Here is a 26508-nt window from a genome sequence, read left to right on the forward strand (position 1 = left end):
TCACTTCTTTCCCGTCGTGGAGGCCCACGATTGGCTAAGCAACTACTCGTTGGAACGCGCTGATTGGTTTCGGCCGGCACGCTGGCTGCCGCTGATTTGCACACCTCGAGTCGAGGCGACGTCACGACTTTTGCCCACTGTGCCGATGCTGATTGGCTGTCTGTCAAATGGATTTTTGAACGGTGTTGGAGCAGCGATACGCCACTCCAAAGACTAAGGAAGGGTGCATTTTCACATTTTGTATATTTGAAAGGTGTTCTGTTTTAATAAGGGCACCGCATGTATAAAATTGACCTTCTTTGTAACGTTCCCGTAGTTTGAGGCAGTGTGACTGTGTGGATACTGTGTTAGTATCATGTGAAGTCATGATGAGTGATTACAATGAGTCAGAAATGTATGAATCCTGTCTGACATGCTTGTGACGAAATGGCCTGAAAGTAAATGATGTTACATCAGATCACTTGGATTGCCTTTACATTTCACCAGTGAATGTACACACTTGCAGTTATGGTCAAGACATGCACCTTGAATTTCCAGAAACCTACAAGACAATTAATCGTTAACACTCCAAGTTTACTATCTGTATAGTGATCACATATTGATCACAGATGTAGTTAATCATTTTGTGTCTTCTAGGTTAAAGCTCACATCAAACAAAATACACTGTGCTATCCTGTGGCAAGAGTCTAAATAGGTCAAGGTTAGGTCAATGGTTGCTTAATATATGAACTCTTTCAAACATGTGGACTTACACCAGTTTAAGTGTTTTGTGAATGGGATATTTAAGGAAGTGCTGTAACTTATTATTTTCAACAAACATAGCACTCTTCTGTTGTAGTGGCAGGACTGACATCATCATTACTTGTGTAGTATATCAGGCTAAATATGAGGATCACAGAGAAACATAACAAAAAATTTAGACTCAAGAATCATTTTATTGATATTATTGCACAGTGATCTGCCTTATTCTATCTTGACTCAAGAAATAGCTAGAAAATTCTAGCAATCACAAGAAATAACCAGAAGATATATGAAATGATTAAATCTTGTGTGTAAGGGCTTGTTTGAGGGTATAATAAGGAGAGTTTTTAGAAGATTTGTGGGTTTTTAGACAGCAGCGCTATTTATTCATTTGACTTGTCCACTGCTTTTTGCTGACCTGTGTCACCACCAGCAAATCCCTCTTACCCTATCCAAAGGCTCCTCTGGTCCCTGTGGGTCAGACTGGTGTGTCCTCAGAGGGAGTCTTGAATACAAACTGGCCTTTTGTTGCCAGTCTTCTCCCTTCTCAAAACCTGACATAATAATACAGGGAGGAAAGTTAGTTTTTGATAAGCTAGGTATGTAAGCATGACTGAGAGGCTGTCCAGCTTGTGGCAGAGCATGTTGCGGAAAAGAAATTGTCCTTTCTTTTTTCCTTTTTCTTTTTCTTTTTTCTAAAGTATGAGGAAGAACTATGACACTGCTGGCTGAATGGTAGAAGAGGCAAGACAGATCAGATGCTGGAATTGCTGATTTCAAGCGAGAAAGGCATTTATTAATAGACATATTAATTGCAATCAATATATCCCTGAAATAACTGCATTATTTAGTATATTTTACCAGATCATCTGTATTGTTTTTTGTTTGTCTTGTTTATGTTTTACTTTATTTTCCTTATTACTTTATTGTGGATAAAGGACTACATTACTTTCATTTCTGAATGCCATGGTAATATCAATAATTCCATTATTAATTTGTCATTTTTTTCCTATGCTAAAATGTAAATTATGTTGTTTTATTATTAGCAGTTTACTGCCACTTAAGGAAGTTCTTAAGTTTAATCTTAGACCTGGTCCATTTTCTTTGAATTTGCATGTTCTTGAGTGAGATTACACCTAGGTGTTTTGCAGACATTACTCTCCAAAAACATAAAATTAAAATTTCTTGTTGACAAGATTGATAAGAGGCTAAAATCAGCATGTATGGATACTCATGCATGTTTATCTATATTATTGTTATCATTTATGTTATTATTTGTTGTTGTGCTGAACAGATGGAAATAAACGTAAGTCTACGACAAAAAGCAAAATAAAGAGAAAATAAATACATTCCTAATAAACAAAACAAATAATAATTTTTACCTGTTCTTCACATTTTTTCCTTACATGTTTAAATTAGTTGGACATTCAAACAAGTGCGTAAGAACACAAACTAGACTGACAGAGCAGATAAGGAAGAAAAGTAACAAGTGACAGTAAAGACAAGGAGAAGCCAACTACGTCAGCTGAGTACATTTCATCGAGATATTTTTAACAATATCTGACACCATACCATGTGAAGACTTATTAACTCAATAAAAATAACAGACTTAAGAATCGCTATAACTGATATACAGGTTAGGTGTGTCCAAATAATTTCTGCATAATGTAGGGAGGATCAGAGTCTGAGCCTTGCGCCCCCTACCGGCAGGAACACCACCAGACACCAAACTGATGACGTGGTTCGGTCCGCTGACCAGAGCAGCAGTATGGCCGACCAGAGCAGGCAAATAAAACTCGCTGCAGCTAAGAAAAAGGTAAAGTATTTTACAATTGATACCCCTCAATTTCATAGGAAGTATTGGTCCTATCTGTGTTCTGCTGGTTTGTGTTGCCAGTCTTTTTTCAGTCTTGTTCTAAATTTCTTTACGGATCAGGGGTGTTGTCATTACACGTTGTCCGACCTCTCCGCTGTCGCTTGTCCCACCTCTTTCGCTCCTCTCGAACCTTCAGTGTGTAGGAGAGACCGGTGCTTCTTTTGGGGCCTCTGTTGATAGCATTAACTTTCCCAGATTATGTAGACTATTTTTAGTTCTTTGAGACATTTACAGCATGCCACGCCGTTTAGTTAATCAACGGGTTAACTGAAACTCTCTTTGATCAACGGTTTCATGTGTCTTTCTAGCTAACGTTAAACAGGGCAAGCCATAACGTGCTAACTAACGTTAGACAAGTTAACGTTAGCTAGCGGGCTAACTAATGAATATTTGGCTATGCGTGAGAGTAAAGAATGCCACACTACAATCGAGCAGCCTCCTGGCTTGTCTTACGGATGGCTGTGTTATTTAAGAAAATGTTTAACACAACACAATTTTACAGCAAACACGGGGCTAGCACTGTAGCACAGATATGTTAGCTGGATAGAATGACGGGCAGTGTTATGACAGCTGACACCCCTCTTCCCTGTCCTGCGGTGTGCCTTAGCTAGTTTTGTTGTTAGGCTAGTCAGGAAGATGGCCTTATCAGCTGTGAAATGTTAGCCTCAGGAAATGACTCGTCAGCATTTCTTGCTGCCCTACAATGTTTGTGGGTGAAGTGATTCGTCGTGGTGATAACATTTGACATTCGCTGCGATTTACCCCCAATATTTTAGAAACCTTTCCCTGTCATTCCCTCTGGTCCCCTTTGTCACAGGCCCCATCCCAAAAAACACATAAACAGTGGAAAGTGTGTTTTAACGTCCAACTGAATATGCTGCATATGGATGCTCATACTTTGCGCCAAGTTATCAAATTTATCTTGTTTGGTTTGGAAAAATAATCTGCAGAATAAGTCAGATGTGACAGTCAATAACATGTTGACAGTGGCTGTGAATTTTCAGTTTTCGAAAAGCTATCTTGAGAGATGACTCATTATGAACAGTGTATCTAGTTGTTAAAAGCTGCTCATTGCGCTCGTCGCAATTCTTTTATTTCCTTTTCTTATGTGCTGGTCAGCTGAAGGAGTTTCAGCAGAAGAGCTCCCCTGCTAGTGTGGGAGGAGAAAAAGGTAGTGGAGGAGGAGGAGGAGCAGGGGCCAAGAAGAAGAGGAAGATTAAGGGACCTAGCCAAAATGATGCACCTTCAATGGACAGAAGCTCTCCAGACAATGTAAGTCAGTCCCATTGTCTCCATTTGTTTACCTGATCATCATCCTGCCCTTGTTGATCAAACAAAAATTTCTTTGAGGTTAACAGACTGTTAAAGAAAGGTAGTGCTTGACTTTGTCTCTGTGTTCTTGTTTCTATATTTATATTTCATTTGCTGTTATAACATTAGAGATATATAACATTACAATCTGCTACAATTCTATAATTGCCTATAGCTGTATAAACCTGATAAAATTCATCCAAATGCTTTAATGTATTGGTTGTTGTCTCCCTGTGGTATGATTTATAATGGCTTGCTTAGCCAATGATCACAAAATGTTTTGTAGAATTCAAATTTAGACTTAATAATAATGTCTGAATAAGACATTATATTTGGTTTATGGTGATTTTTGGAAAACTACTAAAAGTGTCAACAAAAGAGAGAGTCACATGCCTTGCTGTTTGAGCTCACACTATTAATGGCCCGTCACTACTGTTACATTTGAATATCAAGCAGTATTCCTTTCTGTAAAGTTTGTTTTGTGAGTGAGTGAGAGCGCCTGTGAAGACACAGGTGTGTGAGTCCATTCCACAGATGTATACACGAGGGCTGACTTTCAGGTCAGTTGAAAGCTGTGACTGTCAGTCTGTGGTTTTCGAAGCCTGACTGGAATCTGGACTCGTCACAGCTTGCTTCTGAGTCTCATTGTTTGTTCTGATGCAATTTATTGTCTAAGCATGTTTGATTTTGGTTGGCTAGAATTGGTTAAGACTCGTGTAATAAGAATAAGACAGAAAATCTGGGTGTGTTGCCATCATTAACAAAGTCAAGTTTCAGTTTGAAGAATTATTGACTTGATGCTGGTTATGGTAGCAAGGGGAAATGTATTTAGTTTCTAGAGCTGTTTATAGAGGAAGCTGAAGCAGCCAGGGATTAATCTAGAAAAAGGTTTAAAAATAAATCGTTCTGATTTAACTCTTGTTTATTACTATTATTAATTTTAATTCTGGTGTTGTATTGATCATTGGTAGTTAAAAAAAGGCTGCAATAAAAATGCACACAGTATTTACTGACCATTTGGACCAGGCACACTTGCCTCAGTTTCTCTTCATTGCACACTGCAGCCACTTCAAGACACCCTCCTTCTAAGATTCCTTGTAGCAGCTGCTTCTGTTTTCCTGTTTGTCTATAACTCTATCACTTTCTAAATTTTTCTCTCCCCTTTCACATCTCTGTCATCTTCCACCCTCGTTTCTTCTTTTCCTGTAGTTTGACAGTATTCTGAAAGCACTTAGTCAAAGTAATGGAGTAGTCCTACCTCCTTATGGCAACAGTCAGGTGAGCCTCTGTCTCTCTCTTTTCTTTCTTTGTTTCCGCTCTGCCTGTTTTTTCTGCCTTCACATTCCTCTGCTGTAAATAGCTGCTCCTCATGGTATTTAATACTGTACATTGCTTCCCCATTATTACCTCCTTCTCACATCAAGTGCACATATTTAATTTGTCACATACACCAGAAGGCATGGCATGAGCTTGAGTGCAAATTTTTGCATTGGTGCTGTGCTTTTTAAGCCCATGTCAGAAGAGTGCATTAATGATTAAGAAATGTAGAGGGTGCACAGTTGTTTTTCTGAGTTCATCCCAGTGTTGTTGGTGATCTTCTAGCTTTCATTTTATGCAGAAGTGAAGTGTGGTTGGGCAGGGCATGCACAATGTGTGGCATGAGTCTCAGGATTTACATACCTATGATATCTGCACCTGGGTGCATCATGCAGACATGCATCTGGCAGAACAAGAAATGTATGCGTCTTTCACTTTTCAACTACTGCTTCAACTGTGTGGCTGTTTTTGTTTGTTTTTTGTTGTTTTTCAGCACCATTCTGTTTTATTTTATTACAGATTATTACAAATGTCTCACTCTCATTAAATTCAAAATCAGTGAGGTGTGATTCAAATTTATGTTATTGTTTATACAGCATTGTCTGAGTTTTGTCAGTGATTTCGTTCTGCAAATGTTTCAAAATGCTCCATGGTTTGCAGAAAGGCAAAAATTTGGGCAGCCAAAAAGCCCTCCTGAAGCGACCATCACCATAAGTATCCAAGCTTGCATTGAAGGCCTTTGTAAGCTATTTACCACAAAAAATATAACGCAACAAAGTCCCTCCATATTCTCATTAAATTTTTAGTTCTTCTCAGACTGTGGACAATCGCTCGCTTATCTGGACATAGAAATGACATAATCAAGTTAGCTATAACCTTAATTCAAGTCCAGTCCATGTGTTTCCATGGGACACTTAATGTTTGAGACATCATTGTGATCTTCTGTTGATCTGTCATCATAACTGCTCCTTTTCTTGGCATTAAACCAGTGTGCATTTTTTGTGTATGTGTCACCTCAGACCTTTGCTGATATGGTGGTCATGGGGTCTTCAGTTCCCCTGCTGCTGGAGGAGCCAAAGGGCGAGACTGGTCGCAGCTCACCTGTGTCTAACCCCGCTAGTGCTAACACTGCTACTACTATTAACCCTGAGTCTGTCAGTCACAACACTGACATTCAGGTGTGTCTCTCTCTTTCTGTCACTGTCTCTCTCTTTCTCTTTTGTTGTTTTTAAAATCAGTATTTAAATATCAATATTTCCTCTGTTGTCAATCTGTCACATATAAAAATATATGCGTCAGTATAGTAAAGAGTTTTAAAAGTCTAGTTGCTGCATTTTTACTAATGTTTGTGTGTGTGTGTGTCTGTGAGCGAGAATAAAACAGCATCTGCTTTTTGTTTGTGATAATGTGCATTGTCATGACTGATGACACTTTTCATCAGATATTCTTACCATATTTTCTATGTTCCCCTTCTTTCTTTCTATCTGTTTAACTCTCTTATTCTGCCTTCCTCTTTCAATCTTGCTGTCTTTCTGCAGGACTATCCTGATACCAACGGCAATGAGAGTTTAACAGAGGATAATAGGTGGGCCACCTCTTTCACTGTCTGTGACACCCTTGTATATTTTTATGAAAATACACACCATGCACAGAACAAAAGGCGCTTATTATGTATGTGTACTGGGTAGAAGTATTGTTGTCATGATAGAAGAAGCTAATGCAAAATGCCACAGTTTTGTCCTGTTATGACAGGATGTGATAATTTGCAGTTTGACATCATAAATTAGGTATAATATATAATACTACTCTGGCTCCAATATTTGCTGCCACTCTAGCCGTTGAATAATAATTAATCTTGAAAATAAAAACAGTCACAGCAAACTTCTGTGTGTTTTATCCTCCAGACCACTGTCTTCCACAGAGAGCCTGCGACAGCTCTCACAGCAACTGAACGGCCTGGTCTCTGAGGTATTATTTTACTAATACCAATTTCATCCTCTCTCTCTCTTTCGCTCTCTCTCTCACTCTCGCTCTCTCTCTGGTACTGTAAGTAAGGCAAATTATTGTCATCATCGGAGTGAAAGAGCCAGATGGCTGAAGATAGATTACAGCTATTGAGCAGTAGGGGTTTTAAACATGAAAAAGTGAACCACTTCCATGAATCTTTGATGTAAACTGTTAAATAAAAATTAATAGTTTTTTTTTTCAGTTCAGTATCAAAAAAGATAATAATGAGATACTCAAGTGTATCAGTATTTTCTTACACCCCTAATACAGTGTAAGGCTCCAACACCACTGATGTTCACTTTCAGCCAGTGTGAATTGCATCTATTCTTGGCAGGAATGCAGTAGAAGCATTTTTGTATTTGCCAGTTGTTCCCAAAGGCCTCAAGCACACTGAGAGCATCCAGCTGATGCACCAAACCAGCTTAGTGTATTTTGTCTGAACTTGGTTTGGTTTTGCACAGCAGAAAATCACAAAGGGTTCTTTTTTTTTATCAGGTTTCTTTGACACAGTTAAAGACTGTATGGGCATCATTTATATATTTGATGAATCAGTAGCGTAATCATCTTCAGGTCTAGTCATTCGGAACGGGCACTGTCAAAGACTAAATTTTGTGTGTTTCTGTGTCATTTCAGTCATCTGCTGCTTATGTGAATGGCGACATTGCACCTCGTAGTGATGAGAGAGAACTGGAGGTAAGCTGGAAATCGGAAAGATTGACAGTAAAATAGACGGGACGGGACTTCTTTAAAGCATAGAATCATGTTCTTGCAGTGTCTACATATAAAATGAAACTGTATTTAGTATCAACATAATGTGCCATGAATGAGTTTTCTCTGTCAGCTCTTTATTTGTTATAGGACTTGTTACAATGACTGTTAGATTAACCCATGAAGTGTAATTTGAAAACTCTCAAGGACTTGAGAAATTGAGGTCACATGGTCCACATCTTCCAAATGATTCATGTCTAGTTTTAATGAATGATCCTTTACCATTCAACTGGCTCCATTAACCAGTTCAACAGTCATCATTTATTTTAATTATTTGCTTCACATTTCATTATCTGAAAAGCATTTTGCATCACTTGTGAAGGTGCTATATTTTGCCTCCATGTTAATAATTCACATTTGAATTTTTTCTCCTCCTCCCCCGTGTTCTTTGTTTTAAATTTTGCCACTGCACTTTATACCCTCTCTTCTTTTTTTCCCCTCCTTTCCCTGGATGCATGTGTGCACGTGATAGAGTCGGAACCAGGAGCTGGCAGCCGCCCTGGAGTCCAGCAACCTAACAAACTCTCAGCTCAATACCAAGCTAGACCAGCTGGTAAGAAGCTGTGTGTGTATGCTTATTTGTGTGCACACATTTGTGTGATTGGAGAAACCCCTTTCCAATCATCCCACAGTTACCACATGCGCATGTACTGTATGCATTCTGCATGTCATCTTGAGTAATCGCACACTGGAAGAAGTCATGCATGGGTTTTGAGTTATTTATTTATCTTTCACTTAGTTTGACTAAAGTATAGTTTGAGTATAAGGAGCACACTTTGGTCAAATCTGTTATAACCTGATTGTAGATATCTAATTGTAAGGTATTATCATGCCTGTTTAGCACACTAACCGCAACAAATTCAAAGCTTCAAATAAGCAAAAAAATGTTAACATAACAGATAACAGAATAGGTTTATTATTTCAATACTTGTGCTACACATGTCCTGTCTGGCATGCAGATGAGGTCTTTTGTGCCAGAATTGCTTATGTTTTACGCAACCAGAAAAGTGTAACACTGCTGAGGTGTTAAAGAAAGGTTGATCTTTCCCAAACTTTAATGTATATCATATTGGTCTGGCAGGCACAGCATTCCCAGGGGCTTTCAGAGCAGCTGCAAAAGGTAAATACTGTTTCCCTTTTCTCTGCTGGATTGTCTCTTCTTTCCTGTTTCTGTTTTTCCAGTCTACTGAATTTTCCGCTTTCTTCCTGGTCATTAATGACCTTTGGCATCTTTCTTCGTTCAGGAGCGAAAAGAATTTGAGCAGAGGTTTTCGAAAGAACAGGGAGCTATGCGGGAACAATTGCAGGTAACTTCTCCTACTCAATTGCATGGATTAAAGTTGTCTGATGATGTGTTTTCAGAATTTCTGAGACAATGTAATTGCAGAAAATAGTATAGTACAGTAATGGTTAAAAAGTGGCTCATTGTATTGCCATGTGATATATCGCTGTGTAAAGTCAACTGGACAGAAATATGATCTGAGAGCACACCCTCCCCATTCCGGTCCTTTTCCTGTCCACTCACCCTGTCAAGAATAAATTGTGTAGTCTCTGTTGCAAGGTTAAAACTCTGAGGGTAACACCTCTTTGGAGACTTTTATTTAGTTCATTTAATTTAACAAGCGACTTGATGTAAAGTCAGTTGACATTATATGATCTCATAAAAAAGCTGTGCTGCCTCTTTCTCTGTTCTTTCCCAAGGTACACATCCAAACCATTGGTATATTGGTATCAGAGAAATCAGAACTACAAACAGCACTACAATATACACAACAGGCGGCACGGCAGAAAACAGGTGTGTATGTGTGTTTTATAATCAGCTGTACATGCACTGTAAAATGAAAGATCTTGGCAAGACCTTATCTCTACAACACATAACTGTTTGTGTTTGTCTCTCTTTCTGTTTGTGTGTGTTTAGCTGAGGCAGAGGAGTTGAATAACCGTCTGCAGGCAACAAAGCAGAGAGTGTCAGAGCTGGAGAGAACTCTGTCCTCTGTCTCAACACAGCAGAAACAGTTTGAAAAAGTAACAGACGTTGCACTGATCAATCCCCATGAATTCACTCAGAAATGAGCAATGCAGATGCCATATGTAACTCATGTGACGAACTTACTGAAATTCAATCACAAAGTGCTGCATGCATGTAACACAAATGGGCAGCAACACACAAAATCGTATACCTTCATTCTTCATTTCTGTTGTTTTAAATTATTTTTGGTGTCTTTGTTTATTTTTAATAAATGCTTTCCATTCTGTCTCCAGCACAACAAAGAGCTTGAAAAGGAGAGAGACAACCTGAGGCTGGAAATGTTTAGACTAAAGTAAGTCCATTTAGCCTAGCATACACAACGAGATGTATTTCATCATGTTTCCGCAGCAGAGGCTTTGACATTAATGACGGTTCCATCAAATTGTACAAAATACAACACAGCAACAGATGGCATGAACAAGTCTTCAAGTCCTGTTCAAATCTGGTAGATGAGAAATGATGAACAATCTTGGCATGTGTGTGTGCTCACAGCAACTTGAGCGAGGAGTCGAAGCAGCAGAACTCAGAGCTGTCGGAGCAGCTAAAGCTGAGTACACATGAGAATGGAGCAATGAGGCTCGAGGTGGAAGATCTCCGCAAGAGGCTTGAGATAGCTGATCTCATGTTGCAACAGGTGCATTAAGACACTGGCAGAACATTTTACAGTACATTCACAATTAAACTCGTCTTTTGAAAGCTAATGTTTGGGATTAGTTTAAATACATCAGTATATATTAGTTTCTCATATAGAGCCCTAAGTGCGTGTTTGCCAGAAATGGAGCCACATTTTCTTTCTTGTATTACATGCAGTTCATTCCATTGTTTGCCCTTTTTATTTTGCTCCAGTGTTCCAGTCAGTCAGATCCCACCAGTGCTAACCAGCAGGTCCAGTTACTGCTGGAAGAGAAGCAGCATCTGGAAGTACAGAATCACCAGGTCTGTGTTTATTTATTCTAAAGCTTGTGGCCCTTTAGCAGATAAACTGCTCAAAGGTACTCAACATCAGGCCCCTGCAACCAATTCTTTATAACAACATATACCTTAGTCATAGTTGTCGTAACTCCCCTGGTTTCCTCTTCCTTTTCATGACCAGAAGGTTTTGTTTGGTTAACACAATTTTGCTTTTTATGTTTTTGATGTTGTAGCTGTTGGAGTCGATTGCCAAACTAAAGACAGAGAGGGACTGTTATGCAGAGCAGATCCAAGAGGAGGGTCGAGTGTGGAAGGACAAAACAGAACAGTTGCTAACACAGGTAAATTAAAAATGAAGAGACGGGTATGTTTTTGTTTGTTTGGGTTTTTTTAAGAGGAGTCAAACAAATTACTAATTGTGTACTAATTACTGTGTCGATTTCTTTGTCTGTGCAGGTGTCTTTGGTTGCAGAGGAGAGGGATCAAAACATCAGCCGAGTCCAAGAACTGGAAGCCAGCATCACAGAGCTGAAAAATGCTGCAGGTAGGACAGTCACACTGTCCTAATGTAGTGCTTCTTCTTTTTCCTTGATATTCTGCAGCTCCTTCTTTGATGTGATGAAGAAAAGCATGGTGTATTTCTCTGAAGCAAATATATAAAACTTGATAACTGACTTCCATCTTGTTGTCCTCCTCCACCAGCATTATTGTCGCAGGAGAGAGAGGTTCAGGCTGAAGCAGAGCCTCAGTCCTCAGGGCCATCAGAGAGTGAGATGGCTCTGCAGGAGGCCCTCAACACTCTGCAAGAGGAAAAAGATTCTCTCATTGCGCAGTACCAGGCACAGGTATACGTTATATTGATACGTATAAACCAGGTTATAAACCAGGGTCTTATAGTGGTCATTTGCCCACAAGAAATGAATATGAAAATGTTATATAAGCTGATATGTTATTTATGTAATGTTTCAAACATCATTAGTATTCCCACATTTGAAGTTTTTATAATGAGCTTTTGTAATATTTCCCCTAGCTGCGAGATAACAAGCAGCTGAGCCGCCTGTGTGCAGAGCAGGAGGCGCGTTTGGGGGAGCTGGAGCAGCAGGTGGAGCGCCAAGTTCAGGAGGAAGAGGACCGCCGGCGCATGTTGGAGGATGTTCAGTCGGACAAGGCCACTATCAGCCGTGCTCTCACCCAGAACCGCACACTGAAGGACCAGCTGGCTGAGCTACAGAACGGTTTTGTCAAAGTGGTGAGGCTGAAAATATTGCTATCCATCTGTCATTTTTTTAATGACACCTTTTGAGAGTGCTGTTAGTTATATACTATATATCTTTTATTTCTGTCCTAACTTGCTGTAATTTTGCATGGATCATCTCCATCTTTTCTTCTTCCTTCATCGTACTAGCACTCTTGCCTTAAAATGCTTTTTGTGTCTGAACTCATTCATGTCTTTATTTAGTGATGAAACTAAGGTTTGATTCATGCCTCTGTAACAATAACTTGACAAAGATATCACAGATTAAGAAAGCACATTCTTTACAGCTATTAGCTCAGAGGGTGGGAGACTGCTGCCTTTAAGCCAAAATCTCTCTGTGTGTGCAGACTAATGAGAACATGGAGTTGACCACTGCCATCCAGTCAGAGCAACATGTGAAAAAGGAGTTGGCTCGCAGAATGGGTGAACTGCAAGAGGAACTGCACAGCGTGAAGGAGCAGGTATAGTTGCACACACTCAAATCAACAATAACTCCTTGACAGACACATAATAGTGTCCCAACATAAGCAATATACAGTATGATAATAGCATCTGGAAAAATAAGTTTTCTAACAACACAGTCATTTTCTTTGTTCTCTTTGTATTCATTTCCTATTTGTTCCCTTGGCTCCAGCTGGAACTGAAAAGTAAGGAGACTCAGGGGCTGATGGAGCAGAGGGACCAGGTAGTGGCCCATCTGCAGCAGTACTGTGCTGGCTACCAGACCTTGGCCTCAGAGAGGGAACAGCTCCACCACCAGTATCTGCAGCAGATCCAGCTCATGGACCGACTGCAGCACGATGAAAGCCAGGGTCGTGTGCAACTGGAAATTAGTCACAGTCAGCTCAGACAAGCGCAGGTGTGTATCACAGGAATCACGCCTTGGTCACATGACCATTAATGATACATGGAAATACTTCAATCCAATGTGTTTTTATATTTTTAATGGAATGCAGTAAAGATCATGCACTTGCAAATAAGTTGAGACTGCTTTAAAGGACCTGGAGTCAGATCATTATGTCTTTGTATCCTTCTGTCCTTTCTTTATCTCTCCGATATCCTTAACACACACAAACTACTTTTCCATCGTTTTAAATGACTCTCTGTCTCCCCCTACAGGAGCAGTTGGAGCAGGTAGTCAGAGACAACGAGCAGCTGAAGTCTGAGGTGAGGGAGCTGCTCAATAGCTCAGCTCTTGCCCCATCAGCCAGAGACCAAGGTGAGCTTTTATGTTACTGGTTACTTCATGCATGAGTACTTTTTCTTTTTGCTCTGATTGTCAAAGCTTCTTCAGATTATTTTTCATTGTGTGCTCTCACCCTTTTGAAATTAAGTGCTAAAAAATGTGTTCAAGTTCATGACCCATATGTTCAACTGCATAATGACTTGTTTCACATGGCAATGAGGAAAATATATCTGTTATAGTCTATTAATAGTTTAAATTTGTCATCATGTCACAAAGGTGATGGAGTGGAAAGCCAGTCCTTGCAAGAGAGCCCAAAAAAGTCTTCCTCTATAGTAATCCCAGAAGACTTTGAGAGCCAGAAGGAGATGGTGAGGATGCTGATGAATGATCTTACCCAAATCTTCGTGTTTTCATTTGCTTTGCTTTTTAAGACACATGAAGGCCGGAAACAAGTTTAAGTGCCATGTATCATACCAGTGCGAAAAGCTTCCCCTCATTTGTCCTTATTCATCTACCCCCTGCCATCACTACCCTCTACAGGAGGAGTTTATCCGAGGAGCTTTGGCTGAGTTGGAGGCAGAGAGGGACGAGGCCAGGAGGCAACTGGAGGAAGAGCACAGGCTCCACATGGCAGCCAGGCACCAGACCGCTGTGGCACTCCAACTTGAACAGCAACACCACATCCACAAACCTGTTCATGACCAGCATCACAAGCACGATCACACTCAGGGCCAACATAGTCACTGTGAACACAGTCACGAGCATTCAGGTGAGGGAAAACTACACGATTTGTAAGGGTGCATGCTTGCCAGTTTTTTTTTTAAAGTGTAATGTGAAACACTGCACCTCTCTACACTAAGACAATGAATGTGTGTGTGTGAGTTCCTACAAATACCTTTAAGCGTTAGGGTGGAAGATCTCTGTGACTCGTCTGAAAATTAGCTTCTGAAAACCTTCAAGATCTGAAGTTGGAACATCATCCACCCTTAATTAATTAAGCCTGAATACATTCAGTAATGACGTCTGATTATGCAGATAAAAAGGATATGGGGTGGATTATGTAAACCAGGTGTATGCTTTGCATTCTTCCCAGAAGGAGGAGTGCCAGTGGAGGTTCATCAGGCCTTGCAAGCAGCCATGGAGAAGCTTCAGCAGCGTTTCACTTCCCTCATGCAAGAGAAAGCTGACCTGAAGGAGAGGGTGGAGGAGCTGGAGCACCGCTGTATTCAGCTGTCTGGAGAGACTGATACTATAGGTGAGACAGTAGGCTACTTTTGTTGTAAATATTACTTTGTTTACAAATAATGTTAAACCATTTCTGTTACAATATTTTCTGTATGCCTTTCCAGGAGAGTACATAGCCCTGTATCAGAATCAGCGAGCCATCATGAAGCAGAAACACCACGAGAAGGAGCAGTACATCAGCATGCTGGCCCAGGACAAGGAGGAGATGAAGGTACTGTAAAAATAACCTTTTTTTAAATTGAATATAATAATTAGTGCAGTGCAGTCATGTAAGATGTTTTGATGCAGAGAAGAAAAGATGCAGTAGGTGATGCTGATGGCTGCCCCAAATCAAAACAGTCAGCGCTTCAACCTCATTGTTGCTGTGTAATATCACAAGTAATTCAAGTACAAAACATGTGAAGACATATTGCTGTCTAGATAGTCGCCAGATAGTGATGAAGCTCTTGTACAGTAGAATGATTCCATATTGGCTTCAGTAATCATGTTTAGTAACGGCTGCAGCATTTTTTATCTTCTAATTTACGTTTTGTCTGTGCGCATCCTTGCCATTCTGTCGGCACTGTCCATCAGACGAAGCTGGCAGAGCTGCAGGATCTGGTGATGAGGCTGGTCGCTGAGAGGAACGACTGGTACAGCCGCTACACAGGCGCAGTGGCCGGCGCAGGTTCAGCGAACCCCGATCTGCTTCCTGTTGGACAGGATCACGCTCACCCAGAGCACCCAGAGCCTAATGCTGTCGATGGAGCAGGTAGGCTCATGTTTCTGGCATCAAATTAAGAATAAGCATATATCTACAGAAATGAATAAAGTTAATAAGGGCTTTGTATTGTTTGAGTGTATTTGTTTTGCACAGCATTCAAACTTTTTGGAATTGGGGTTGTTTCTGGTGTGTCAGCTGATGATTTGCCACTTGCTGTCCTAAGAATTAAAGTCAATTAAATTGTTTTTCTATGTTCAATTTAACTTCTCCCTCTCTGTCCCTGCTGCAGAAGCCATGGAAGTCATTCCTCTGTCGGAGGCCGCCACAGGCCCGGAAGCCCCCTCTTCCCAGACATTTTCAACCGGGTCAGCCCAGGCCGACCCAAAGTCTCTGGGGCCCAAAGAGGACGGCACAGCCCAGCAGATCATGCAGCTGCTCCAGGAGATCCAGAACCCCCAAGGAGCGCTAAGATCACCTCCCTTTCTCGGGGAGAACCCCTGCATTCCCTTCTTCTACCGGCCTGACGAACAGGACGAAGTCAAAATCCTGGTGGTGTGAGGTGTGGGTGTGACAGAGCCTGGTGTGTTTTTGTGTGTGTGTGTGTGTGTGCGCGTGTGTGTGATAGAGAGAGATAATGGACATGTGTTAAAGTATGAGGAATATTAAACACCACAGTTTACCATATTTGTAGCTTATTTATCACATTTACAAACACTTGCAAAACTGGTCACAGATATGTGAATGTCTTTGACCCAGTTGAATTAAAATGCCCCCTCACTGTTCTATTGTTGGCACAAATGTGTAGATTTTTTTCTATGATGCTCTTCCCAGAAAAGAGATAATCAGGATTCCTTAATGCAATCTGATTATTCTCCTTACCAGAATTTTTGATTCCCATATTTCCTCTTGTCTCTCATCTTACACAAAAGTGCAATAAAGGGGCCATATATTCCGCCCCCTCGCTGACAAAGTACTTAAAGAGCTGTCAGACATTAGCAGCCTGTTTGTGTGCAACTTAATTTTAGTGCAAATCTCAGTTTTCCACAATTCACTATACAAATGCCAAAAAATAAAGGGCATCACTTTTGAATGTATTAACCACAATATTTACCTGTATGTCTGTGTAATGACAAAATGTGAGGAGAAATGATGAAGAGTGGGGTGTGAGCAGAAGTCAGCAAAGAAGCTTAGAGCTCATACTATCATAATAGGTTTTGAATCTGTTTCGACGTCAAGAGCTCGCTAGTTACATGTTCAGGTTCGGGGAGGTGGAGGCAGGTGTTGCAGGTTGGTTCTGTTCCTCAAACTAACTTTTCTCTACATTGTCTTTTTCCTTCAAACACTGAAAATAAGTCGTATGTTTGTAAAGTGCAAAATGTTAATATATGTGAAACATTTGTGTTGTGATGTCACACATCCTGTAAGACTGAGAGAAGTCACAGACGTTACAAAAAGGTGGTTTCAAAGTTGTTGGGGGTCAGATGCAATTTAACGACCACATGAAGAAACAATACAAATTTTGGTTAAAGGTACTAAGGCATTATTTTCTCATTAGTTGCTCAAACAGTGAAAAAGGGCATCTTGTTATGCAGATAAATAATAGAACTTGGGTGGGATGCAGTGCCAGGGCCTGTTTTCTGCATCATTGTTTTCTGCAAGTTGTTCTACATTTTATCTTTGGCATTAGTGTGATGGATGCCAAGGTGCAGTTGCTTGACGAAGTTACAAGAAATGTGGTGTTAGAATCTCTTTATCTGCACTCATGATAATCTTTCTTCTTCTTAAAACATTTGGCCAGTGTCATCACAATCCTCTAATCCACACTCTCATCACTCAAGTCATGAAAATATATGTTTTTTCCCCCCTCATCAGAGCTTTTCATCCATTTTTAGCTCCAACTTCTCGTTCCTGAGAGCCTGCTCTGTTACACTTGTTTGTAGGTTAACATATCAGGATGAATTAATGCAATCCTTTACAACTGGAATGTAAGTGTACGTGATGCGTGTGTAACCCATACTGTTTCCTCCTCAACCGAAGTTGCATATGCTGAATCTTTTGTAGGGTTGTATCAGATTATATGAGTAAGATTGCACTAAAACTGTACAAAGCTTCTCGTTCAGCTCTGTCCTCTCTGGCTCGTTGGGCAGATGATGTTTGTACCATGGAGCCTCTTAGCTGGGCTTAATAACTTCTGAGGAGGAAGAAGGTGAATCCTGTGAAGCCACTCTTTTAAGCTGAGGGTTCCAGTTGAAACAAATTTATTTGAAAGTGTGTGTTTGTGCGAGTGTATGCACCGTTGCACTCGGAGGTTGAAAGAGGAAGGTGTGTAAATATGAGTAGAGAGGGTGAAATTAATGAGATCGCTCGCTTTGCGAGGTTGTGATGTTTTTCTTGAAAGAGAAGGACCAATCAGAAATTAGCAAAAATTAACATCGCATTTAAAACCAGTGAACAAAAACAGTTGAATTTGTCATGTTCCTTTTTTGTTACTCTTGTACTGGCCAACAAACACTCCAATTGGCAAATCTCCTTTTGGGCATTAAAAACAAGGAATTAGATAGGATCCCAACATCTGGACTGACTAAATACCATTTCTTGAAGACACTAAAGGTGTTGGGCTTTCAGATGGATGTGCTCATATTCACATGCAGATTGGAGGATTAACTGAGTGGCATCTTCAGTGCACATCTCTTTCCCTTGACAGCTGTTAACTACTTGCACTGTCACATTACACCATTTCAGATTAAATTAAGGCAGAGGCTTTGCATGGTTTTAACATGCAAGGAAACGAGGGTCTCATTATAAGACTGTTCTAGAGATATTTGTACCGTCTTATTCGGATGTCTTTGAACATTAAGATTTTGTCTGTTTAGACACATTTGCTCGGTTATTAAATTGCACATTGATATTTATCAACAAAAGCAACAGGACAGAAAGCATTAGCGCAATTTCTGTATTTTTTTTTTCAGGAAAAATATAATTAAAATATGAATAAGGTATGTGGAGGCCATATGTATTTGTTGGTGTTTTTTTTGTTTGTTTTTAATAGGGAAAGTAAACAGAATGGTGTCTACCCTAAACCACAGCACTTTGTAAATAAATGTTGTGGTTGCTCTCATTCTCAATCGAATTCTGTCGCTTTTCAGTTTCTTTTGAAATGTGCCACAAAGTTTTTCTTTCCTTGTGTTTTTGGGAGGAGCTAAAATATACAGTAAGAATCAATTTAGTGTCGTTCCAGGGGTTGTAAAATAATAAAAGAAGGTGGGAAAAATTACTTCCCATGCTTTCTAATTCACTGTTAAATATGTTATGCGTGATTGAAACAAATAGCAATGAGAGAGCATTTATTGTCTTTATTGTAAAACAGGTGTTGTATATACTGTAACTGTGTAACATATTGTATATTCATTATGCCTGGTGTGTGGGGGACAAGCTGCTCGGCCATGTTTACTGGCGGTGTGGACTGTGTGTATGTGTGTTAGCTCAGAGTCGGGCTTTGGCGATTGCTGACTGGCTGTGATTTAATACAAAGATTGACTAAAAAAGAGAAAATATTCTATTTATTTGGAATAAGTTAGTGTCACAACTAATCAGTTTTAATGTAAAATTGAAGTGAGTGTCGGATGGAAATGAAGGATCTTTCAGAGAACTGATTTGTTCGAGGGCTGCTTCTGTCAGAAGCTTACTGATTTTTTTTTTTTTTTCCTTGAGTAATATTTTCTCCCCTTTTCCTGAATAAAACTGATTGAGCAACTTAAACATGTCTTTGTAATTTTGATTCCAAACTGTCGGTGTGATATGCATGAAGATAAAGCAGGCAGTTTGACTTGTCATAGTAGGGAAAGCGTCGCTCATAACATTAACGATGGCTCCACCTGACAGTTAGGCAGCCAAATGGAATTCAGTTATTTTATTATTATTTACACCTGTGCTTTCTCTCTTCTGGCAAGTCAAACTGTCTTTCATGGTCGCAGTTCATCACAAAATGCTCCAAGATCACCTCGCATTTTTAAACCCTTCTCATATATTGACAAATTTTTTGATAAATCTGAACTTCAAACCTGTATTTCTGCTAATAAATGCTTTGTTGTGGCTAATGAAAAAGAAAATTGTATATAAATATTCATACTCCAGAGATGTCCCTCCATGACTTAATGAAAACTGAATTCCATTTCATTAATCTTTTCATTTGTTTGGTCTATTAAATGTCAAAATAGTGAAAACTCAAAGATAATCAATATACTGTTATAGGAGGGTTAAAAAAATAATTGCATTTGAGGAGGTGAAACCGGTAAGTTTTGCTAGACAAATGACTTATAACAACTAATGGATGGTCAGAATTGTTGCATTTTAATTTCCTGCCGACTTACCAATTGATCAACTTTCATTCTGAATTCATAAACAGAACTTGAATAACATTGGTGATCCCTTTACCTTTTGTATTTTGTGTAGCTGCTGTGCTAATCCTGACGCCACAAAGAGACAAAGAAGGTGAACAGGACACTTCATTCAGTACACTGAGGTCTTTAATGTGTTGACAGAGCACAGCAGTCCTGCAGGTTAAAGTCATCGTTCCACGCACAGCAGTTTTGAGCGAGATGCAGGACTTCACATATTCACGCGGTCCCTCCCTGCTCTTCTACTCACACAGGAGAGAGACAAGGAAAACAAAAACACCCTCTCTGCTACGAGCTAAAGTATCAAACAACCTGCCAGTGTCCAGAAACATCACTTAATTACACATTTTTTATACGTTTTTCATAGATTATTTCCTTATACACATACTCATTTATTCATAATAATTTAAATATTCAGAAATTTCATACACTGCAGACTAAAATCTCTAGACAGTGGAAGTACAGGTCCCATAAGATGCACCACACATATACATAATAACACATTAAGATATGTCCATTATAAACTGTTTACTGTTAAATAATAAGTAGAATATGCTTTTTGAGTGTGTGTTTACATGGAATACCAAGATGCACAAAGGGGGTCGCTGAAGAGTTTCAGAGGGTTTTTAAATGACGCATATGACATCAGTTTGAGGTACAGAGGTGGGTTTTCGTGGCTGGTGGGTTGGTTTAGCGCTTGTTTGGGGTGAAAATGCGACACACTCACGGCGGAGTTCAGCAACAAAAAGATGGGTTGAACTCTCAAGACAGTGATGTGAAGCTGGGACGGGAGGAGAGTTTGATAGTTTTATGCATAGACTGTGGCTGTTTTCGTGTTCTCACTCACCCCCGTGACCACTGAGAGAGGAAAGAAAAGAAAAGGAAAAAAAAAGAGGAAAAAAAAACAATGAATAGCAGAGCATAAATCTGGACAAAATGCTCAAAGTTCTCCTGTCAGTGTATCAGAAGCTTTGATGCATAATGTGACCAATGCTGACTAAGAAACACATTCCAAACATTTAAAACCTTTCCCATTAGGGACCTCATTTTCTCCGTTTAAAAAGGACATACAAGGAGCTCTCTAATAATTTAAAAATTATTCTCCGATTCTTGTGTGACTGGTGTCATGCAGCCTATTTACACCCTGCCTCGATAAGACACTGCAGTAACGTTTTTGTGAAGAGGAGAGAAGCGGGAAAAGGTTGGGGAAGCCATGTTATTTGTTGCATAGGCTCTGTGGAGGCACAGACAACAGTGTTTTTGAGATGATTACAGCGAACTATCTGGCTGTCCACTGAGTTACACAAGAAAGACATATCACAGGTGACAGTGAGGCCTTCTGGAGTCTACAACAGGCATAAAAGTCCAGAAGGTCCTCTCAGGTGATCGCTCCTCCAGTCCAAGTGCAAGATCAGAAAGGGGAGGGAAAGAAAGGATGAAGAGCAGCAGACCCTGTGTGTCCAGGTACCCCCCAGTTTAAAGCCGTCCTCCCTCGTGTGAACACATGAGTGACGGATGTTGCAGTAAGTTTCATAGTTGATGAAAAACCAGGGTGAGTTTTACAAGAGTGGGGGTAAAATGGGGGGGGGGTTCCTCTAAGACTCAAATGGTGGCAGGGGGGCTCACCCCTATTTGGCCAGCTGTTCAATGACAAGTGAAAAGGGGGGAGACCTCACAGATATATCACCTCATGGCCTGAAATCCTCTGAGGAAAATAAGCAATTTTAACAGTTTTTGGCAAAGTGTTCTTTTATATAAAAAAAGCAAATAAATAAATAAATCAGCAAAAAAAAACCACACACACAAGATAAAACAAATGTTAATACAGAAAAAATAGGTCAGTCAGCAGCCAGAATACCATTTAGAAATATCTGAGTACAAAGTAATACACGGGTGTGAAGTGTCATGCTAAATTTGTCTCCCACCTTAAGTTTAATAGCAGGTAAAGTATTCTCTATGTATTTGTACTTGTATATATCTATATGTTTGTACTTCTGTAAGCAAGTATGCATGCACATGAGTGCATACACACACAGATTGGTTTCTCTTATTCTCTACATGGTTCATCTAAATTCTGAGGGTTGCAGCGTGTTCATTCATGCAGGTGTGTTTCAAGTATTCTGCATCTCTGTGTGAAACAGAGGCATATGTGTGTGTGTGTGTGTGTTGGGGTGGGGTGGGGTGGTGGGGGGGGGCGTAGGAGAGAAAGAGCAACATGGCTTGCTGTAAGGGAGCAGGACGGTTGGGAGCCAGCTCAGGTCAGGTGTGTCAGAAAAACAACAGGAAGGCAGCACTGTTGTCCATGGCCTCTCATCCAGAGGAGGGACGGATGGACGGATGGATGGAGGAGGGGAGGGAGGAGCTCAGAGGTCTAGTGGGTTGGAGAAGGTGGGGGTCTCCGGCTGCCATGGACACAAACAGATACAAAGAAAAGAGGATGGGAACAAGTTGGGTCAGTGATTTCATTTCAGGTGTTTGCAGCTCATTTAAGGTTCACGTTAGTGATTATACTTACATATTATTATTTCAGTGCCCACCCCCATGTGTAAATTCATGCATGTATTCAAAAATACAGTACCTTCACTCACACAGACAACCACCTGTATCATGAGACACCACATGGAAGCAAACCCGACAACACAGCCAGCATCACACAGATATCAGGCTCAGTTAACACAGTCAGTGAAGGTACTGCATGTTTGCAGTCGAGGCCAAACACAGGCAGTAATACTCCATGTCCAAGTTTTGTCAAAGTACAGTAGCATGCACTTACTCACATTATTTATTAAGCTCTGTCAGTTTAATCTCTACAAATACTCGCATGGTGTTGCTATAAGGCACCATATATGAAAACAGGCTGTTGTTGATGATTGTAGTATGCAGATGGCATAAACCTAAAACACCTTCCAAAACAGTAATCATCTTGTGATTAAGCATATCTGAAATATTTACAAGAATAGTTTAACCTTGAAGAAGAAGAGGGCTGATAGCACTCTCATGTCTGTACGGCGAAGTTACAGCCAGCACAAAGACCAGGAACAAAATTTGACAAGACTCTGAGATTTATTTTATTTAAGTTTTAGAGTTTTAGAGGTGCTGGTAGGTGGATTTTGTTTGGACAGAGCCAGGCTGTTTCCCCTTGATTCTAGTCCTGATTCTAAACTAAGCTATCTCTCCACTGGTGACAGATGACACGGTGGTATTGTTGATCTTCTCATCTAACTCGAGAAAGCAAATAAGCATGTTTTCAAAAATGAGCAAAGCAAAATGAGCTTTAATTCTTTTCTGGCGTTTCTCCTTTTTAGATTACTATCTTTTAAAATAGCCACAACTTACATTTCCATAGAGAAATGCTGAACAAAAACCAGCTGTGCCAGCTGTTTCCTAACTTCCACTCTGATACTGACAGACATCATAACTGTGCAGGACAACATCAGACACTCTGAGACAAAGTTAGAGATGAGTGGGATGTCATGACGTACATACATCACATCCAGCACCGACACAAAAACCACAATAATCTTTATGTTTTATGACACTTGAGTTGAATCCTGTCTCACCCGCTGCTGCCGGAACCTGACAAAATTCCTCCTTCAGGAAACACAATGACACATTCTGACATACTGAAACCCCCGCTCAGTAAATTACCATCTAATCCAAAAGGCTCGAAAACACTGATACAAACACACACACACACATGTCATCTGAACTGGGTGTGTGTTTGCCCCATGCAGCACTCTTTAGAAAAGTGATAAAAGGAAGATGGCATGCGGTGAAAGGATGCCTTCTGACAGGAAGAGAAAGAAGAAAAGTGATGGTGATGACGATGATGATGGCGGACAGTACCAAACGTACCAGAAACGTTAGTCCTCATTGGTCAGTGATAGTGATTCTGTAGAAGGAACCATAGTCATGTGTAGGACAGAGGTGTGGTGAGGAATAAAGGGATGACGAGGAGGAAAAGAGAAAAGGAGTGCAAACAGTTACAGAGCAGGAAATGACCAATGTCACACGTGCTCGGCTCTCACTTTGGGCAGACCAGAAAACGGGACGGACTGATTTCACCAATTAAGATTTTGATATCTATTTGAATTTGAGGCTGCCTTCGCCAGTGAGAGCTTTGCTCAGCAACGTTAGTGTCTCCTACGGTAAAAGCAGCAAGCTGCTACTCTGACAGCGATTAGATCCAGGATAAAAGAAACGTTAGCTAAGCTCACAAACACAGGCAAGCACAAGGCAATTTTTTACAGGTGCAAAGGTACATACAGTTAACGGAGAACAGAGAAGAGCATCCCCACTTTTTTTTTTGTTTTCAGTCCTCTCTAACACTCATTCCAGTGACCGACTTGCTTTAAAGCACACATATCTTGATTAGTCACATGAGGTGGGTGTAAGCGATGAACATGAGTGGAGTGTTAGCTATCAGTGGTGACGCTTGACAGTGTGTTGAAAGTTCAAAGTGGTGGTTGAAAGGGTGGTATTTATAAGTCAAGGAGAAAAGAAGTGGTCAAAAGTTTACTCAAACCAGGCAAAAAAATAAGAAAATAGTCCATATATCATGAGTGAAGTCACAGTCTATCCTTCTATTAAGGGATCTATTTGTCTATCATCTATCGTCTATCACAACCAGATTTCTTTCACTGTCATTTACCTTCCTTATCCCCTCCTTATCCAGGTGTCTTCACATCCCCCTTGGTAACAGAGAGTATGCACACTTCAGGTTGGCTAGCTTGTCATAATGCTATAAGCTATGGTTTTGGATCTGAGAGTCCTGACCAGGGGTTGCTCATTTGAAAGACCTTTCAAGTATCCACTCACCTTGGCACACTTGGGGGCGCACGGTTAGGCCGGGAGGGCACGGTGGGTGGCGGCCCACTGTAGGGGTCCGGAGAAGCGCCCGGGCGAGACGGGACGGGGGGTCCTCCAGCTGGGGGAGGTCCAGGTGGAGGCCCACGAGAGCCTGGGCGGGCCGGAGGTCCAGGTGGAGCTCTGCGGTTTGGAGTGGGACTGGTGGCTGGAGACCTGGAAGAGAAAGGATCAGAAGAGTGGAGGAAATTTAAGCTCCAGTGAGGACTGAAACACACCGAAAGCAGAAACAAACAAGTCTGTTGTTTATGGTTTCTCTGCTGTCTCAGTGTTTTACATTTTCTCAATTGACTGTTCTCTGAATTATCCCTTCATATGAACACCCTGTCTGTTCAATTTCTTTATGCCTTATTTTTTAAAATTTTGCCTGCCCATGTCAGTGCACAAATCAGTATATTATTTTAATGATCAATAATATCTGATGCATGCTATCCATCCATCTATCTGCTTGTCAGTGAATCACCCACTCATGAGAGTCAAAATTGGACAGTGCGACAGAGGGACAGTGCCGTTGAATTTAAGACTGAAGTCCCAAAAGACAGCAAACGTTCATTGTGACTACAGGCTCCCATGTGCACCTGAACAGTAGATGATTTAAATAAGTTTTGACATTCAATGGTTAAAAAAAGTCACCTGCTAACACTAACCAATGCTCCTTACCTTCCTCCAGAGCCGCCCCGCTGCACCTGCAGCCAGGAGTCATCCACAGGAGGTGGCATCGCAGTGCTTATAGTGGATGTGCTGATGTCACCGATGATGCTGAGGGCCTCCCGTAGCGCGTAGTACATTCGCAGCATCTCGTCACGGTGCTGAGCCTGCTCCTGAGACTCCTCCATCAGCGTGTTCTGGTCGCCACATGAGTACAGCTGAGCCAGCAGCTCTGCATTGATGAACTCCTTAGTCTGAACAAAATGAGAGAGATGTTTTTTTTTTATGATGAAGGTTAAAGTTTCTGGTTTGTGTTAAAGAGATCTGAAAGAACTGGTAGTTGATGGCTCACATTGTTAATCATGAGGTGCATGATGGTCTTCGGCATCAAGTCGCGGACGGTCTTGTTGACGATGGCCATGTAGGAGTCAACCAGGTTACGAATGGTCTCCACCTGCCGCTCCAGCTGAGGGTCCATGCTGTGCATTAAGTTGTCGGAGCCGTTTTCATCACCGCCGTCGCTCTGTGAGGACGGATGAGGGAGGGCGAAGAGGGGATACAGCGATTAACTTTACGTTAGCTTCAGCAAGAAAGAATAAAAGATAAGAGTGAGACACAATTGTAACATGGGGATTACGCTGCAAAATGGCCTCTTCTTGTTTTTTTTTATTTTTAAAACTGTAATATTTTGATGTTATTGAAAGTGTCATTTGTAGTAGTAGTAATACTGTTGAATAAAGATGTTACATGAACATAGTCTGTTAGATCAAACTATGCTATATAGACAAAAGTATTGGGCCACCTTACAATTACGCCAACAGGGACTTTAATGACATATCACTCTAAATGAATAAACAGTTTTGCAGTTAGAACAGCTATAATAGAAATGTGTGGTTCTGGTGGTAACTCTGAAGAACTACACTGACAAATTATAGTTAGTCAATGATATAAGGTGACAAGCACATAAATTATCAGTCATAAAGTCAAATAAAAAAAAGTTTTCTAAAATAATTGTTATGGGGTGAAAAGTTCTATAAAAGACACAGAAATGATGAAAACGCAAACAAAAATAACATACCTTTCCTTCCTTCTCCTTTCAGGTCAAACAGTGATGAAGACATTGAAAGAGGACAGAAAGTGTCACATGAGAGACTCGACAACATTAAAATAGACTCCAGATAACCATCACAACAACAGCCGTGTAAAAAAATTGCAACTGATCGAATAATGAAAGGAAAAATATCAAA

The 26508-nt window shown here is 40.5% G+C and overlaps 2 protein-coding genes across 5 annotated transcripts in view; one reads left to right on the forward strand and one right to left on the reverse strand.

The window, feature by feature from the left end:
* Window positions 1-2405: 2405 nt before the first annotated feature.
* Window positions 2406-19109, forward strand: golga2 (golgin A2). 3 transcript variants are annotated; one of them, XM_046374858.1, is made up of 27 exons: window positions 2406-2557; window positions 3737-3889; window positions 5138-5206; window positions 6784-6830; window positions 7150-7213; window positions 7886-7945; window positions 8493-8573; window positions 9102-9140; window positions 9265-9327; window positions 9722-9815; window positions 9939-10045; window positions 10283-10341; window positions 10542-10683; window positions 10896-10985; window positions 11195-11302; window positions 11418-11505; window positions 11664-11806; window positions 11992-12210; window positions 12564-12677; window positions 12851-13075; window positions 13336-13435; window positions 13679-13770; window positions 13943-14171; window positions 14496-14657; window positions 14752-14858; window positions 15221-15398; window positions 15640-19109. In XM_046374858.1, the coding sequence occupies exons 1-27, from the start codon at window positions 2510-2512 to the stop codon at window positions 15906-15908; spliced, it is 3150 nt and encodes a 1049-aa protein (XP_046230814.1). In that variant the 5' UTR covers window positions 2406-2509; the 3' UTR covers window positions 15909-19109. The 3 variants fall into 3 exon arrangements, with proteins under 3 accessions (XP_046230814.1, XP_046230813.1, XP_046230815.1); XM_046374857.1 differs by lacking the exon at window positions 5138-5206 and adding an exon at window positions 6265-6423; XM_046374859.1 differs by lacking the exon at window positions 5138-5206.
* A 755-nt stretch (window positions 19110-19864) lies between these two features.
* Window positions 19865-26508, reverse strand: part of dnm1a (dynamin 1a) — a 50308-nt gene continuing 43664 nt past the window's right edge. For both annotated transcript variants that reach the window (XM_046375721.1, XM_046375720.1), the window contains exons 18-22: window positions 26340-26354; window positions 25614-25784; window positions 25274-25515; window positions 24566-24769; window positions 19865-22149 (exon numbers count right to left, since the gene is read on the reverse strand). In XM_046375721.1, coding sequence (XP_046231677.1) covers window positions 22119-22149; window positions 24566-24769; window positions 25274-25515; window positions 25614-25784; window positions 26340-26354 — 663 coding nt within the window. In that variant the 3' untranslated portion in view covers window positions 19865-22118. The remainder of the gene's footprint in view (window positions 22150-24565; window positions 24770-25273; window positions 25516-25613; window positions 25785-26339; window positions 26355-26508) is intronic.

The sequence above is a fragment of the Scatophagus argus genome, chromosome 20, assembly GCF_020382885.2.
Source record: "Scatophagus argus isolate fScaArg1 chromosome 20, fScaArg1.pri, whole genome shotgun sequence".
Lineage (NCBI taxonomy): Eukaryota > Metazoa > Chordata > Actinopteri > Scatophagidae > Scatophagus > Scatophagus argus.

What these genes read in the sequence shown, in the direction of transcription:
- golga2 (XM_046374857.1), top strand. Translation starts at nt 2,510, where the DNA reads ATGGCCGACCAGAGCAGGCAAATAAAACTCGCTGCAGCTAAGAAAAAG. An exon ending in TCGCTGCAGCTAAGAAAAAG is followed by an intron (nt 2,558 to 3,736) that starts GTAAAGTATTTT and finishes TGTGCTGGTCAG; the next exon opens with CTGAAGGAGTTTCAGCAGAA. An exon ending in TTTCAGAGCAGCTGCAAAAG is followed by an intron (nt 9,141 to 9,264) that starts GTAAATACTGTT and finishes TTCTTCGTTCAG; the next exon opens with GAGCGAAAAGAATTTGAGCA.